The sequence below is a fragment of the Callorhinchus milii genome, unplaced genomic scaffold (assembly GCF_018977255.1).
Source record: "Callorhinchus milii isolate IMCB2004 unplaced genomic scaffold, IMCB_Cmil_1.0 Scaffold23, whole genome shotgun sequence".
Taxonomy (NCBI): Eukaryota; Metazoa; Chordata; class Chondrichthyes; order Chimaeriformes; family Callorhinchidae; genus Callorhinchus; species Callorhinchus milii.
In genome coordinates, this window is record NW_024704764.1 from 7,884,404 (window position 1) to 7,900,860 (window position 16,457).

Here is a 16,457-nt window from a genome sequence, read left to right on the forward strand (position 1 = left end):
CACACTGTAACAATTGACTTGATCTGGCAATTCTGCACTGTTTAAAGTGGTTCATTACTGTAAAAGTTCTGTACGTCCGAATTCTTTCAGCAACTGCTTATATCTGGAGCCCTGTAACTCAGTGGTTAGAGCACTCGCCTCGAAAGTGAGAGACCTGGGTTTGATTCCCTGGCAGGGCGAAACGTTGGACAAGTTTCCTTACTCCATAGGAACCAGATCAGCCAACAGCATTTCCTTGGAAAGGCTATTTTCATGAAATGGACAGCTGTGTAATGATTTTGTGTGACCATCTGGCCGAATGATTCCAAAAACATTTTGGGTAGTCTGATTTTTTTTTTGTGGGTTCACGATCTTTGCTTGTGAAATTACACCGCTTGTCACATTGCCCCAGGGTGGCCTCCTTTACCTGAGACGAGTTTCCTTATTCCACAGCAGTAAGTAGGAAACCGGTTGTTAGTCGTTTGGCGGATTTCTTTCCGGGGGTAATAATCCCTCCAAAAAAAAAACGAATTTGGGTCACTCAATCCACGGCTGTTTATGGGATGCCGCTGTGTGCAATTGGCTGCCGTGTTTCGCCCACAAAAATAGTCAATTCGCTTTGCAATAAAGTGAAGCCCTTTGAGATGTATCGACAATGTGATATGTCAAAGGCAAGGATTATTATTATAAGTTAATGCCCCTCTTCAGATCAATGGATCTGATCTTTGATGAGAGAATATGACTATTGTAGAGAAACACGCCCTAGTGCGATCTTGCTTGGGTGAGGAAACCTGCTGTAAACTTGAAATAATTTACTATGGTACATGAGAACTGCGGTTTTTTTGTACATGACTTCTTCAGACTTTTTCAGTGTGTGAAGTCGACCCATTTTACGATGTATCTGAACATTATTAAAGCATGGTTTTAACTGCGGAAAGGTTTACAGAGTCAAGGAAGCACAGTATATGCAATTTTACGATGTGCTGACTTGATACTTGTCATTAAAAGGCTCCGAAACACATTTGGTTGAAAACGATGGTCTTTTTGCTCTCCGCTGCTTTTCGGTTTCACAGTGAAATCTTTTTTGTCTTTTAACTCCTGTAAGACTTTCTCCCGTCCTCAATCAAGCTCCAAAACGTGACAGTTGTGACTTCACAGTGAGAATACAGGTACCTTTCATTTGCAGTTAACACTCGAATTTAACGAGTGCTTCTTATAATCTTTTTCCAGCGCTCAGAGACTCTAACCCTATGCAAAAGGCATGAGATAAATTGCAAAGATCCTATGACACTGTTTAGAAAAAGAATGAAGTTCCTCCCAGTGTTCTGGCCGACAATCCTCTAACTATTTGGTCATTCACCTCTTGGCTGTTTCTAAGACATTGCTGTGTGCAAAATAATGTCCGTCACATCTCCTTACAAGTGCAGTTACTCCACTTGACAGCATTTCCACGTGAGGCTTTGCGACTTTTCTTTTGGTGGTGCAAGGACATTTATTGGTATAACTACGTGGTTAAGATGGGGGTGGAATTTAGCTTTATATATTTGCGAAATCTTTAAGCAACCTATTTTATGGAATCAATGACAAAGCGAACAAGAGCAATGCAACCACGCAATCCTTTATTTGATTGTTTTTTTTTGCACGCCAAAATCATTCTTACTGTAGCTTTACGACACAGATTCTCTTCACCACAGTCCTTAAAACTGACCGTATTTAAATTTATGTACAAGACTGGACCCGGGGGCTTTTTTTTTAGTAAACTGATCCAAGCCCAGTTGTGAACTCTCGCCATCTTAACACAACAACAACAACAAGATTACATTTGTATAGCGTCTTTCACGTCGGGAGGACGTCCCAAGGCGCTGATACAAAGCTGGTATTCGCTTCAAATTGTCAGGCACTTTCAGAATTGAATAAGGCTTTAAATTATTTCAATAATTAAATAAATCCAGTTTACATTACTGTATTGCGAATGCTTTTTTTAAAAAAAATAGTAACCTTAGTTATAACGGGCAAACAAAGGCTCATTTCTTTCGGCGACGTCTGACTCCAGAACCTCGATCCAAACCGATATTCAGATTAAGCTGTGCTTGATTTCCAGGAATGTTTGCTTTTTTTTTAAATACACAACACAAGGTCGCTTGTAACCTGTGCCTTTTTGTATCGGCTTTGGACCCAGATCAGTCGTAACTTGTGCCTAAAGTTCACAACTGTAGATCTCACAACTTGTGCGGGACTGGACTGAAGGTCACTAGTCAGCAGAGAGCACACAAATGTTTTAGATAATAGGTTGCGTTAAGGTGAGAAGTGAAAAGCATTGTGAGTAGTCCAACAACACTCCAAATAGCAACGCAGACATTTTCATTATAAGAGAGATGTCATGTTTAAGCGCAGCTTATCTGGATCTGCAGGGATCTGGGATACAGTGCCTTTGTAAACATCTCAACTTTCTCCTCATTGCTCAGGTGTCCGACCCCATATCAATCTGGTCGTGGATGGGCTCAGCTTCCTTAGCTATAAAGGCATTATCCACGTATGGTCTTAACCTAGTAGCTAAAGTCTTATCAATCACTTTACAATTTAGATTTAAGACAAGTTATTGGTCTAACTATTTTGGATAAGGTTAATCCCAAAATCTCGTATCTCCCTGCCATTGTATTTCCTGAAAGATGCCCAGAAACAGTAAGACCAAGTGGTTATTGGCTACTTGTCAGACTCCGCCACTGGGAAGCGCTCCAGGACTCTACCCCACATGAAGGGCGCTATATAAATGCAAGTTGTTGTCGTAGGTTACTTCCTACAACTCCATTCAGCACCAATTCCTTTGGAACATTTCGCAAATGGAAATTTTGTTATCGTTCTCATCTCATCTCTCCGCCTTTTCTCCAAATCCCTCAATACCGTTACTTCCCAAATCCTGATCTATTTCCCTCTACGTCACCTCAAGTGATTTGGTATATTTTGAGAACCCATTCCTCATTCTCACAATTCTACCTCAATGGCTTTTGAGATCTCCTCTGGAGCTCCCAGCCCTTTCCCAGGATATCAGTCAGCTCCTGAGGGTACTCGCAAGAAGAGTTGCGAGAGGGCTTTACGAATATTTTATTCCTGGTCGATTGGATGCGTACAATCTTCTGCAGAATGAACAGAAACTGGAGGTAAGTGGAGTCCTCCGCTACCTCCCTCCGGCTGAGTGAGAATTCTTCAGAAGTTTGGTAGAAATGTCACTGTGTTCTCATCGTAATGCCAAGAACACAGGAATCTACAAGACCACAACAGCCCCTTGCCGCCTCGTCATTATTTATTTCAGTTATAAATCCACTCCTCCTTTTCACTAGTCAGCTTAGTCATATCACGTCCCTTTGGTCTCATTCCCTTCAGCGGATCAAAATAACTGGTGTCCTGTGAAACACACACAATCTCGTCGACTACAATTGCTTTGGGAGCCATCGCTCCCTTTGCTTTCAATTTGCTGCAGAAATTCAGCTCGATTCTTTCCTCTTCTGCAACCGCAAGAATTTGACGTCACCAATAATTCCCTTCAGGACTCTGGAACTGGGCGTCGGGTAAGGGAGAAGTAAGGAAACCGGGTTACTGAAACAAACCTGGGAATGTCCGACGTTTTATCAGACAGCATTTTGATTTGACACTGAAGCGCCTCCTTTCAAACCGGAGAGACGTGGAAAGGGACAAAACTAACCCGAGAAAAACATTTGAGTCGGGGGACAAGATCTTAGGGGTGAGAAACGGTGAGTTCCCGGTTCACGGGCTCTTTCGGTGGGATGAAAGAATCGGGCAGGCTGTCCGCGTAGTCCACCAACTTGTACGAGTCCCTGAGATCGGACAGGCCGTACCAGAACACGATCCACCGTCCGTTTGCGAAGCTCCCATCGCACTGCTTGAAGTACCTGCGTGAGAGAGAGAGAGAGTGGGGGGTGGGGGAAGAGAGAGAGATAAGACAGCGAGAAAGAAAAGAAAAATGGCATCGAAGAGACCAACACCAACTACAACAACAATTTGTATTTGCACAGCGCCCTTCGCCCGGAGCGCTTCACAGTGGCGGAGTCTGACCCCGAGCCAGGGGGAGAGGGAGGGGTGGGGGGGAGATGACCGTAAGCACGATCAAAAAAAGGAAGGTCTTTAGGTGGGATTTGAAGGTGGGGGAGTGGGGGGGCAAGGCGGATGAGGGATTGAGAGAGAGAGCCCCAGAGTTTCGGGGTGTAGTGGCTGATGAGGACGACTATCAATGGTGGCCAAGTACTTGACCATGAAGATCATTACAACCAAGGCCTATCTCCACCATCCACCTACCATCTATCTGCCTGCTCCACAACTCTCTTTACAGCCCTACGCATCTCTGAATGGCGTGTGGATGAATCGACGCACACTTGAATCAATCAATGAATCCATGGAGAAGGGCGGGGAGGGAGTGGAAATTGAACAAGAACAAAGTTGAGCAGCAACGAGATTATTACCAAGGATTGATCCTGTTTGTAACTCTCGACCTCCAGAAGAGCAAGTCGTAATCCTGCCGAATGCACTCCCACAGCATCTGACTGGCTCCCTGCCCTCTCTTGCTTGTACTGACGACAAATTTGTCCAGGTAGGGCAACCCGTTCAAGGCAGATTCCATGGTGATAATTGCAGCAGCACTGTACCTGGGGACAAACAGTAGGGAGATCCTTGCCTAAGGTGCTCAATGGGATTAAGAAAGTAAACCCACTACAATATACGATTCAAAGACGTGATAAGGCGCTATATCAAATGCAAGGATTATTATTTATACTTTCAGATAGGTCAGGGCGGCTGGGTAGAAGTTTGTGGATAGAGCAAGGGCAACTATAAGAGAATAATAATAATCCCTGCATTTGATCCAACGCCTTATCAAGTCTTCGAGACGTCTCAAAGCATTTCACAGAATATACTGTCAAATGAATTGACTACATTTTTGGGGCGAAACGTCTTATGTAAGGTGGATATCTGGAAATATTTCTTTACGCCGAGGGTAATCAAGAGCTGGAACAGGTTATTAGGAAGGGTGACTTGAGGTCAGGAGGCTGGTCTTATGCAAGTAAGAGCTTGAAGCCGTGATGGGCAGATGGCAGGTGCGGTATTGGAAAGATTGAGACCAACAGGGATGAAAGATCAACCATTCCGAATGCGAGGAGACAGGAAACCTTGCTAACATCCAGTGGTTCAGCAAGTGAGTCTTTCAACCTCTTAGAAACCTGTGTCTTTGATCAATGTGTCTTTTAATCCCTTCCTTGCACCCTGCTTGCTAATCAACATTATCTTTTCCAAGAGCTTTGCTGTGTTACCTAACATTTATTTTTAGTTGCAGCAAAACTGAAAGGAGGTTCCTTACCCTTCGGACAGATATATAGCTTGTAGCTTGGGTTCCATTCTTTTAAAGTAATCCTCGCGCAGTTGCTTCTCAAAGGACTTGTTTATTAGTGAGACCAGACGGGCTGTGTCAATATCCACGAGGCTTGTGTATTTGCGAATGGGTTCGGCACTTTTGAACAGCGTTCCTGCTCCTGTACCCAAACAGAGAAAAAGGAAATATATGTGGTTAGCACGGTGACGTGTCATCACATCCCCCGGGAAGGTAAAGCTAAGTCTTCTAAGTGCAGCAGCGATCGGTCTGTCGTGTTTCGTAACTAGGATATCATATGGTTATTGCGCAGCGATCAATTTGAAAACATTGGGGCGAAATCCATGGCATTTCAAATATCAGGCTATTATTCCCAGGACAGAATATCGGTCACCTGAGCTTGCGAGGAAAGCACAATCCATAAATTAGAATAATAATACTCACATTTAATGTAGCACCTTGTCAGGTCTCAATCCTCGCAGGATTGTTTTTAGGCTAAAATGGTTTGGTGTATAGAAATGGTACCTTGATGGCTGAAGAGTTCGGCGAGTATGGTGTTGGCGGAAGTGATGACGGCTGAGGATTCCGATGGCATGTAGTTCAGGAGATCTGTAATCACTCTCGCTTTCTGTTCCTCTTTGTGACTGACCCAGTTCACGTTCGATAGAAGGTCCAGATCAGCTGGGAGGTTGACTTGGCCAAGAACCTGCAGCGAACAATGAACAAGCTTATCGATCACTCGGAAAATATTAAAATAATCCTCACGTTTGGTACAGCGCCTTATCATGCGGTTGAGATGTCTCAAAGCGCTTCAATTAAACTCATCGTGGAATGATTCTGAAACACGCTGTCAATTCGGGAGCCTGCTTTTCCCCAGTCCTTTGGGAGAACGACTCCCAAAGATCGGACTTTTTTCCCCTTGCACTTCTGCTTAAAATTTTGGAATCACGGACTAACCAATGTGTGATTGTGTCAAAGGCTGACATTCTGTGATGCGCTTTGAGACATCTCAACGACATGATAAGGCGCTATATCAATTGCAAGGATTATTATTATTATAACCAATTCCAAAGAATACTAGATCCTCAGCTCCATATGTGACCCATTAAGAATGACAGCTCAGGGTTTGCTCTCGAAGCTCTTGCTATGGAAAGTTCTTTCGATGTTGATTGACCATGTTCCCTGACAATACAAAACCAAACTTACACCAAAGTCCGTGTGGTTCTCAGGCCCACAGTGTGAGTGACGTCCATGTAACTAATAGACCTTCAGGAATTTAGGGAGGGGGTGGTGGGGGATGGTTGGCTGGGGGCGAGGGGTGCCCCTGGTATCTCCTGGTGGGCGGGTGGCTGTCAAAAATCAACTCCGCCAACTTACCTCGGGGCTCCCTCCATTGCAGGAACCAAGGCTGGAGGTCTGATGTTGAAAACGCCCATCGGCACTTGACGCAGCGGGTTGATAAGGACGAAACTGAAAAACAGTTACAATGAGGTCTTCCTGCCTAACCCAGGACAGCCACAGCACAGGCTCTCCAACTGGGCATAGTGTGTGGACTGGGGGGGTGGCGGGGGGGGGACGATTCCCAAAGGGAGGTGTCTTTATATCTATGAAACACCAAGGGATAGCCACTCGTGGCCCTGGTGTAATCCAAGCTCTCTGGTATTCCAAATATCCATGGAATTATGTTGAGCCTGTTTCTTTTAAGGTTTCTTTTAAGGTTTTTTTTTCAAGCCTTAGGTTTCTTTTAAGGTTTTTTTTGTTGGGTGTGGGCAGGGGAAGGAGGAGAAAGGCCATGCTTTATAATAATAATAATCCTTGCATTTGATATAGCACCTTTCACATCTTCGAGAATCTTAAAACGCTTCGCAGAATACGCTGTAAAGTGGAAAGACTGTATATTTTGTAGGCAAAACGTTTTTATATTAAAATCATTTCCCCCCCCCCTCCACTCCACACTTTCTCCTCTGGTAATGAGCGGGAAGGGAATGAGGGAGATTAGGAAGGGGTGGGGAGTGGAGTAAAAATACCAGGCCTGTTTGGGCGCAATAGATCCTGTGTGATTATTTGCAATTCTATTCAACGACAGGCGTATGTGAGATGGAAAAGCTCAGCTCAGCTCATTCCGCAGCGCTAGGGTGAATAGCCGTCAGGAATTTCAATGGCAGAATGGATTCCAATGGAATGGAATGATCCTCTTACAATGTGCTCTTATTTTGGTACGGGACCAATGGTAATCCGATTCCAGGCGTGGGTGCCGAAGGTTAAAGGGAACCAATTGTTCTAATAAAATGCAATGCCCCCCACCCGATCCCACCAAGCTTCCAAATCGCTCAGCTCCAGCACAAACCATGCGGAAGCTTTCGGTATTGTTCAGTGGCACTCATGTGCCTGATCGCGGTTCAGTTACACAAAGGAACCGCAAATGCTGGTACAAATCTCTGTGTGAAGTAATATCTGTCGGGGATGAATGCGCTCTCGAAGTTTACTTTCTGGATGAGATGTGTGCCAAAATATCGGCAGCTATTCATTCCCAAAGGCGTTTTACAAACCTTACCCCCCACTCTCCTCCCCCACTGACCACACACACACACACACACACACACCCTCCCGCCAATGTTGACAAGCTTCCTAATTCCATTATGTGTACAGCGGCAGACTCCCTGCTTGTTCCTGAGTCAGACAATTCCCTTTCCGCTGCTCAAACGACAGCAATGCCACCTTGTTAATATTTCCAACAATGCCATCGGCAATAACAGCAGCAGCAATACAGCTCCCTTCACGCGGGGTAGCGTACCGGAGCTCTTAAGGGTCTGACCCCCCGAGCCAGGGGGAGAGGGAGGTGGGGGAGGTGACCGTAAACACGATCCCCAAAAAACTGAACGCGTGAGAGATACCGCTTGAGAGCTTGCACGCAACACGAGATGGACACCAGACGTTTGGACTCACCTTATCGTTGTCCTGAATCCCCCCGGAATTGTTGAGGAACATGACTTTGAGAGGTTGCATGGCTTTGGCAATGGAGGAGGTGACGACCAAGGGGTCCAGCATTACCAGCTGCCCATCGGGGGTCTCGCCCACTGAACAGACGATGGGGATGTGACCGGAATCCAGGCACCACGTCAATAGATTTTCATCCACTGAAACCATGCTGCCAAAACTGCAGGGCGAAAGAGCCACAGTCATTGTCATCTCTCTTGGGACTCTCACAGCGCCTTGGGACACCCTACCAGTGTGAAAGGCCCTATACATATGTATTGTATCTACGTTTACTGTACAGTCAAAACATCAACCGATGGCCTTAGCTCTGTTACGGCCTGATTGGTATCAGCCTGGCTCGGTTGTTAAGCACTCGCTCTTTGTAGTCGGAAGATATGTGGGTTCAAGTCACACGTTAGCACTTTGAGCTCAGGGTACAGTGCTTGTGTGTAGGTGGAGTGGGTGGGGGGGGGCAGGGGCTGGTTGAGTGCTGAATCGTAAGGTGACATCTTTTAGGTGAGATGTCAAGCTAAAACGTCCCACAAACAAGCCATGCAGTGAACGACCAATCATTTTTTTTTTAATCGGCTGGAACACGAGGAGAGAGAAACTCCTTTCTCTTTCTGGAACGATATTCATTGTCCTTATCAACTATATATTTCTTTTTACCCACACACAAGCACTACGATTTATACCTCCTGCCTCTTCAGGGCTAAAACTCTGAGTTTATTCTAATATTTATTATTGTACCTGTTGGGGGTTGAAGGCTTCTCCGCTTGCAGTAAGGTCCCGCCATTGAAGAAAGGCATCGTGACAGCTGAATTCCTGTGCAGTGCATCTGTCAAAGTCTTGCAGTGCTTGAGCAATAAGGATCTGGTTTCTGTGAAGCAATCTGATGCCTCTTGATGGTGATATTGTAACCCCATGACGACCACAGGTTTCATATCCATTCGCTGCAGGAAAGCCAGGCCGAATGCCAGACTGGATACCATCTCCTTCGAGCCGAATATCTCTTCGTCCACCTAACACCCGGGGACAAATTGAGGAATAAACCCCGTGGCCAAGAGCAGAGAGGGCCCTATTTTAAGAGGTCCAACGGTTTACACTTCTGACCTCCTGCCTATCGAGAACTTAAAAGAGCTCCTGGTCAGGTCTAGGCACATCGGGTATGAACTTAGACCAAGACGCACATCGGGACGAAACGACATGCCGTGAAGTGGATTGACTGTGCATTTTGTGGGCGAAACGCGGCAACCAGTTTGCGCGCAGCAGCGTCCCCGCAAACAGCCAGGGGATCTTTAGCGTCCACCTGAACAGGGACCTCGGTTTAATGTCTCACCCCAAGAACGGCACCTCCGACAACGCAACCCTCCCACCCTCCCTCCCCCACTCCCACTCCACCACCACACACACCCCCAACACCTCGTTGGAGATTCAGCTTAAACCATGCGATCCCAAGTCCCGACGTGGGGCTCGAACCCACAATCTTTTACAGGCGATAAGTGGCCTTATCACATTTGATGCAGCCCCTTTCACATGGGACCACGTCACAGGATATACTCGTGAAGCAAAGTGACCGCATGTTTTGTGGGCAAACCAATGACTCGTGCAACTGAATAGCCTTATATTAATGACGTGAGTTACAGACACTTTTATTTTTTTTTCCTTTGGTTGTGAAAAGCACCGGATTAAGGTGACCTCAAATTCCCTCTCCGCGTTTACACGTCACGCACACTACAGCTGTGTTTGCGTACGATTTACACACGGCGGGCACACACGTTTTCACCATGTGCGCCGTTTGGTTCAGTCGATTTTTTTTTCAGCCGCGAGCAACGACGAATTGCGCGCGCGCTGCGACGTGTTGCAACACAGCGAACAGACCCGCGCTTCAATTGCATCGAACTCCTGCTGAGGCGTTGAAAATAGTGGCGATGAGAACCTGAATGGGCGGGGAAGGGTGTTTTTGGGGAAGGATGAGATCACATCGGCCGAAAAAAGGGCCTCGTTTATCCCAAAGCCAATCTTGTGTTCCCGTGAATAATAAAGAGAGGGCGTCGACTGGAGCCGGGAAATTCTTAGGCAAGCGCAGCAGAAAAGTGCAACCACCCAATGGATGCGCTCAGGCTAAGCGCACACAGGTTTGTTTTTGTCAGCTTTGTGTCTGACTACTGCACAAACTTGCCTCCGATCACAACACAGCACAACTTCTAGTTCTGAAGTGCACAACCTCTCCTCCCGTGAGTGTGTGTGTGTGTGGGTGTGGGGAGGGCGGGGGGGGGGGGGTGGAAACTGGGGGCTGGGAGAGAGAGTGAACACACACTGTTAAGCTCTCCAAAGTTCACGCAGGGGTGTTGCTGTGATTGAGTCAGGTATAATTATCCAACTTAGCAGTCAGAGGCACCAGGTAAGCTTTCTGCTGCTTGTGCAATTAGGACCATCCTATCGGTCAGGAACGTTTGCCCACAAAATGCACAGTCCACGCCACTTTACACCATATCCTGTGAAGCGCTTCCATGCGTCCTCCTAACACGAGAGGCCCTGCGTTAATAATAATCCTTGCATTTGATATAGCACCTTATCAAGTCATCGAGACATCTCAAAGCGCTTCACAGTATATACTGTGAAGTGAATTGACTGCATATCTTGTAGGCCAAACGCGGCAAAAGCGATGCCTTTGCCTGTACCAAAGGTAAGCATTAAGTTTATTATCAATAATAATAATTAATAATAATAACTGGCAAGGTTATCAAAAGTGGAAAGACTCTTGAACCTCCGGGACAAGTTTCGCCTCCCAAGTCCTGTTGACCAGACAGACAGGTCAGTCATCATCAATCAAACTGTGGCGCTGCCAGGCAAACGATATTGGATAAAAAAAATCTTACTTTCGGTTATTGACCGGGAACAAGAAGGTCATAGGTTATTATTTCAAAGATGAGCTTCCATTGGGGCTGAAAGAGTGAGGTTTGCAGGAAACACCTTCCCCCATCAGATCCCTGACTGTCCAGCATCTTGGGATGTTCTCCTGACGTGAAAGACGCTATACAAATGTAATCTATTGTTGTGGTTGACTGTATCAATAATGTATTATTATTAATAATACAGTAAACTGCTGATAACTCGTGACTCACCGTTAATAATAATCAGCTTTGCGTTCGACATGGAGTTACTGAAGATTCTAAAAATTAGTCTCGGGACCCGAAACCCTTTTTTTGTTCCAATGAATGACTTTAAGCTCTCCGCTGTTTACAAATCTACGTGCATTTCAGACTGACCTGACGTTGCACAACTTGTGCTGTTCAGAGCTCAGCAGAAACAGCTGGAATGAATACACACAAATACAGAGAGAGAGAGAGAGAGAGAGAGGGGGGAGAGAATGTGTACGTTTCTTTCATTGTTTCGCGTTTCGCCCATGAAATCAATCCACTTGACAGTATATCCTGTGAGGCGCTTTGAGACATCTCGACGACATGATAAGGCGCAATCCCAAATTGAAATTATTTATGGGGATTAATATCATTAATTGATAATAATTAGAGAATTGCAGAGAAAGAGAGCGTGTGAATATGAGTGGAGAGAAAGAGGTAGAGACAGAGGGTATATGTGTGTGCAGAGAGAGAGAATGTGTGTGTGCAGAGAGAGAGTGAGTGTGTAAGTGTGTGTTAGGAGAGAGAGTGGGTGCAGAGCGAGAGAGAGAGAGAGTGTTTGCAAGTGTGTATTAGGAGGGGAGGGAGAGGAGACAAGAGAGAAATGTTTTGCACATAAATATACAGTCAATTCACTTTACAGGCGTGATAAGGCGCAGTATCAAATGCAAGGATTATACGGCAAGAAACAAAGCGAAAACAAAAAAGAAAAGGAAGAAACTTACCTCGACCACCGCGAACAGCTTGTTGCAGCTGTTGCTGGCATTTTGGAACTGCGTCAGCCAGTACCTGGCCTCCCTGGGGTCCCCTCCCATCTCGTTGAGGAACATCTTGACGTCCCTGTAGACCAGGGAGCGAGTGGCTCGGTGGTGGCTGACCAGAGGGGTTGAGAGATCCTCCTGGGCTGTGGCTGGGGCTGGAGCTGGGGCTGGGCTCGGGCTGGACCACAGTTTGCGGTGACCCCATGCAGTCACTGCGCTGAGCTGCCGCAGCCCGGGGGCAGGAGCGCCCGCTAACGAAGGGATGGAGACGGGTTTGGTGGAGGAGAGCAAGTGGCTGGCCAGCCCCACAGCCCTGCTGCCCGCAGACGCCGAGCTCAGGGTACCCATCGATCGATATTGAATCGATACAGTCGATTCCTTGCTTGACTTGCAAAGTCGTGCCTTGGATGTTCTTCTTGCTCCTTGTCCAGCTGCAATCCACAAGGTCGCTCTCTCTCTCTCTCTCTCTTTCTCTCTCTCTTTCTCTTACTCACTCACTCTAACACACACACACACACAGATACAGCTCACTAGAATTAACAAGGATTCTCTCTCGCTTTCTCTTACTCACTCACTCTATCACACACACACACACAGCTCACTGGAATGAACAAGGTCTCACTGTCTCTTACTCACTCACTCTATCGCACACACACAGATACAGCTCACTAGAATTAACAAGGATTCTCTCTCGCTTTCTCTTACTCACTCACTCTATCACACACACCCAGCTCTGTAGAATTAACAAGGACTCACTCTCTCACTCACTCAGACAGACACGCACACGCACACGCACACACACACACACACACACAGGCAAGTTAATCAGACAGGCGAGCAAAACACATACACTAAACCAAAAAAAAAGTGGGTTGATTTCTCTGGTGGCAATCACCTATCCCAAACCGTGTAGACAAGTTAGCTCACTTCCCCCCCTAGCCCCAAGGAAATGGTATTGGCTGCTGCACACAAAATACAACTTGCCCTCACACCCCCACCCCCTCCACCACCCAAAAGAATTTAAATAACGCAATGCAAAAGCATTGAAATTCTTCCACCCGAACTCCCCACCTCTTTAAATTTGTCTTTGCATGTAATAATCCTTGCATTTTGGCACAGCGCATCACCCTGTTCTTCGAGACGGCTCAAAGCGCTTCACGGGATACACTGCAAAGCAAATTGACGGTATGTTTTGTGGGGGCGAAATGCGGCAGCCAATTGCGCACGGCGGTGGCCGCCCACCCCATCCCCAACACCCCCCCACCCCACCCCCACAAACAGTCGTGGATTGAAGTAGACGATTTTATGATCGTTTCTTTTTCTTGAGGGATTATTATACAATGATATTTTGGGGAAAAACACATGGGTGTCAATCGCCTGGGGTTCGTTTTAGTGCTTTTACCGTTTTTACTCACGTGAAGCCTAGAGAGAGAAGGGAGAGAGAGGGAGAGGTGAGTGAATCAGTAGAGGTTCGTAAGGAAGGTTAGTAAAAACCAAATGCTTTCAGTGCTTCTTGCGTGGCTCTGAGCATGATCTCAGACTGCAACTCATTCTGGACTGAGCGCAGATGCACACTGTCACCCTATCTCATTTCTAAATTGGTCTCATGTGAGTTACGTATTGGGTTTAACTGGAGAGGTCGGTTCGGAGGCAGAAAAGGCTGGAAGGCTTTGACACGGATCTCAACGTGTCTTGCTCCGTGTCTGGGAGACACGGAAGAAAAGGATTCCGAACCTGCTTTAGGAATAAATTATCACTTGGAGATAAATGAATTATCTCTACCAGTTGCTATAATCACCAACGAGAGGACCCGGGTATCGATTCCCGGGCAGGGCGAAGCCTTAGGCAAATTTCCCCACTCCACGCGCCTCTGTTTACCCGGCGGCAAGTTATTAATACGGTTATTAATCGATCGCTTTCTGGGGAGGTAATAATCCCTTCAAAAAACAATAATAATTTGTTTACTGAATCCACGACTGTTTGTGGGGACGCTGCTGTGCGCAATTGGCTGCCGCGTTTCGCCCACGAAATGCACAGTCAATCCACTTTGTAGTGTATCCTGTGAAGCGCTTTGAGACGTCTCGAAGATGTGACAAGGATTTTTATTATTATTATTGCTCCGCGTCTGGAAAACAAGGAAGGAAGGTTTTCAAACCTGCATTAGGATTAAAAGTCGGAGTTGCGCAAATGATCACTTGGAGCAAACAGTTTCTATAACGTTGGTTAATAGCCCTGCCTTGACTTTGTTAAGTTGGGTTGCTGCCTGGTTTGTGAGGCAACTGTGAATCTAATTTGGTTTATTTCCACAGGGATATGAACCGCATTAACCCAGAGACAGGAAGAGGTTTTTCCAGGAACTGTCTTCCTCTCTGGTATATAATTCACATCTGGTGACACAGCCAGCGAGGGAGAGAGAGAGAGAGAGAGACAGCAGAAACATTTGGTAGTTGCTTAATGAACCAACGCTTTCTTAACGGGGTGCAATGATCTCCATACTGCCGGCGGAGGCAAGCTGGGCTTTGTAACTCCAGATCTCCCTCCGTCTTGCCCCCTCTTTGCCCGACTCAGGAACACAGGAAACATAGGAACAGGAGAAGGCCATTCAGCCCCTCGAGTCTGTTCCGCCCTTCTATTAAATCACATCTTCAGATCGTAATAAATAATAATCCTTGCATTTGATGCAGCGCCTTAAACGTCTTCTAGACGCTACTGTGCGTGAGGGGCACTATACAAACGCAAGTTGTTGTTGTTCGAGAGGTCTCAAAGCGCTTCACAGAATATACCGTGAAGTAAACTGACTGTTTATTTTGTTTGGAAAATCATGTCCTGCCTTCACTCCCTCTCACCCCCCCCCCACCCCCACCCACCCCACCCACACCACCACCCTTCTCTTCCCAGCCTCAAGCCACACAGCCGTTAAGCGCTCCGAGACGCTATCCTGTGTGAAGGCAAGCCGGTGTTTTCTGAGGCAGTAAGTAGTATTGTTCAGTGGATAGGCAGCAGCCTGGACTGGGGAAGGTTGACAAGGAACTCGTTGTGCACACATTCTGTAATGTTTGCCTAACTGGACTGATTGAACAAAGCAAATATTTTGTTTGCCATGGTGGTGGGGTGGTGGGGTGGTGGGGTGGGGGGGGGGGGTGAGGTATTTTCTCTCAGAGAGAGCTCTGAACTTAGAACCTCGTTTTTTATGAGGAGGGGACGGGGGGGCAAAGGCAAAGGGTCCAAGTGTTAAAAGTCCAATAAGCAATGTCATGTCATTTTCCTTCAGTATTGACTTCAATGTATTGACTGTCTCTAAAGGTCTGCGTTAGGAAAATATAACGTTACAACGAGGAGTTGGTTGCATTTTCACAGGATTTACAGTACAGTACAACACAAAATCATCTGTAAAGCGGGGGGCGGGGGGCGCGGGGGGTGGGGTGTGGAGGGCAGGGAGGGTAGAAAGGGTGACCCGAAGGCACGGTCGAAGAGGGGTGTCAACTGTAGTGAGTGTATTTGCAGGTGAATGCAACACCCACTCCCCACACCCCCCCAGCGCCGCATTGGAGCGTTAGCTTAGACTACGTGATTCCATGTCCTGATGGTCGCGGGATTGGAACCCGCAAACAAATGGGAAGATTATTATTATTCCATTAAGATCATTATTGCTCTGTGGACGAGCCTAGCTGGACTAGGTCAGAGTTTGGGATTACTGAATAACTTCAGGTTTCTAAGAGAGATTATAGTTAAGGATAAAACGATGAACGTGTCTGTTATTTGTTTGTGGCCCGTTTTAATATTACCCAGACTTTATAGTGTGTGTGTGTGTGTGTGTGTGTGTGCAGATCACACGAGAGTTTCAGGTGTTGAATGCCCTTTGGCCCATTTGGTTCCATCCCTCTAGAATAGCCGACCTACCGCATCAAGCTGTCGTTTTGAAACGAGTCCGGTTTAGCTGGTGTCAGCCTCGCTCAGTCAGTAGTCTCGCCTCCGAGTCAGAAGGTTTTGAGTTCAAGCTCTGCCTTTGGGTTTCGAACTCACAGTCTCAGGTTGGGGGAGCTCTGTGCCTTCTGATGAGACGTTGAACCAAGGTCCCGTCTGCCTGTTCGGACGTTAATGATCTCACGGTGCTATTCGAAAAGAGAAGGGAGTCTCTCTCTCTCTCTCTCTCTCTCTCTCTCTCTCTCTCTCTCTCGCCCGGTGACCCGGCTGACAATCCCCCCAAATAAAATCTCGCTCGCT

The 16,457-nt window shown here is 46.7% G+C and overlaps 1 protein-coding gene across 3 annotated transcripts; it reads right to left on the reverse strand.

Moving 5' to 3' along the window:
* Window positions 1–1,579: 1,579 nt before the first annotated feature.
* On the reverse strand, window positions 1,580–13,235 carry nags (N-acetylglutamate synthase). 3 transcript variants are annotated; one of them, XM_042343408.1, is made up of 9 exons: window positions 12,198–13,235; window positions 9,080–9,351; window positions 8,300–8,510; window positions 6,731–6,823; window positions 5,879–6,059; window positions 5,345–5,516; window positions 4,455–4,637; window positions 3,680–3,887; window positions 1,580–3,534 (listed from the first exon to the last, which is right to left on the reverse strand). In XM_042343408.1, exons 1-8 carry the CDS (start codon window positions 12,579–12,581, stop codon window positions 3,713–3,715), a joined length of 1,671 nt encoding a protein of 556 aa, XP_042199342.1. In that variant the 5' UTR covers window positions 12,582–13,235; the 3' UTR covers window positions 1,580–3,534; window positions 3,680–3,712. The 3 variants fall into 3 exon arrangements, with proteins under 3 accessions (XP_042199342.1, XP_007899611.1, XP_007899613.1); XM_007901420.2 differs by having other exon boundaries at window positions 1,580–3,887; XM_007901422.2 differs by lacking the exon at window positions 6,731–6,823 and having other exon boundaries at window positions 1,580–3,887.
* Between the last annotated feature and the right edge of the window lie 3,222 nt (window positions 13,236–16,457).

Excerpts from the sequence above, each read along its gene's own strand:
- nags (XM_042343408.1), bottom strand. The coding sequence starts at position 12,581 with ATGGGTACCCTGAGCTCGGCGTCTGCGGGCAGCAGGGCTGTGGGGCTG. Across the intron at positions 8,511-9,079 it reads AAGCCTTCAACCCCCAACAG|TTTTGGCAGCATGGTTTCAG; the intron begins GTACAATAATAA and ends TTCGCCCTGCAG. Across the intron at positions 4,638-5,344 it reads GCTATATATCTGTCCGAAGG|GTACAGTGCTGCTGCAATTA; the intron begins GTAAGGAACCTC and ends GTTTGTCCCCAG.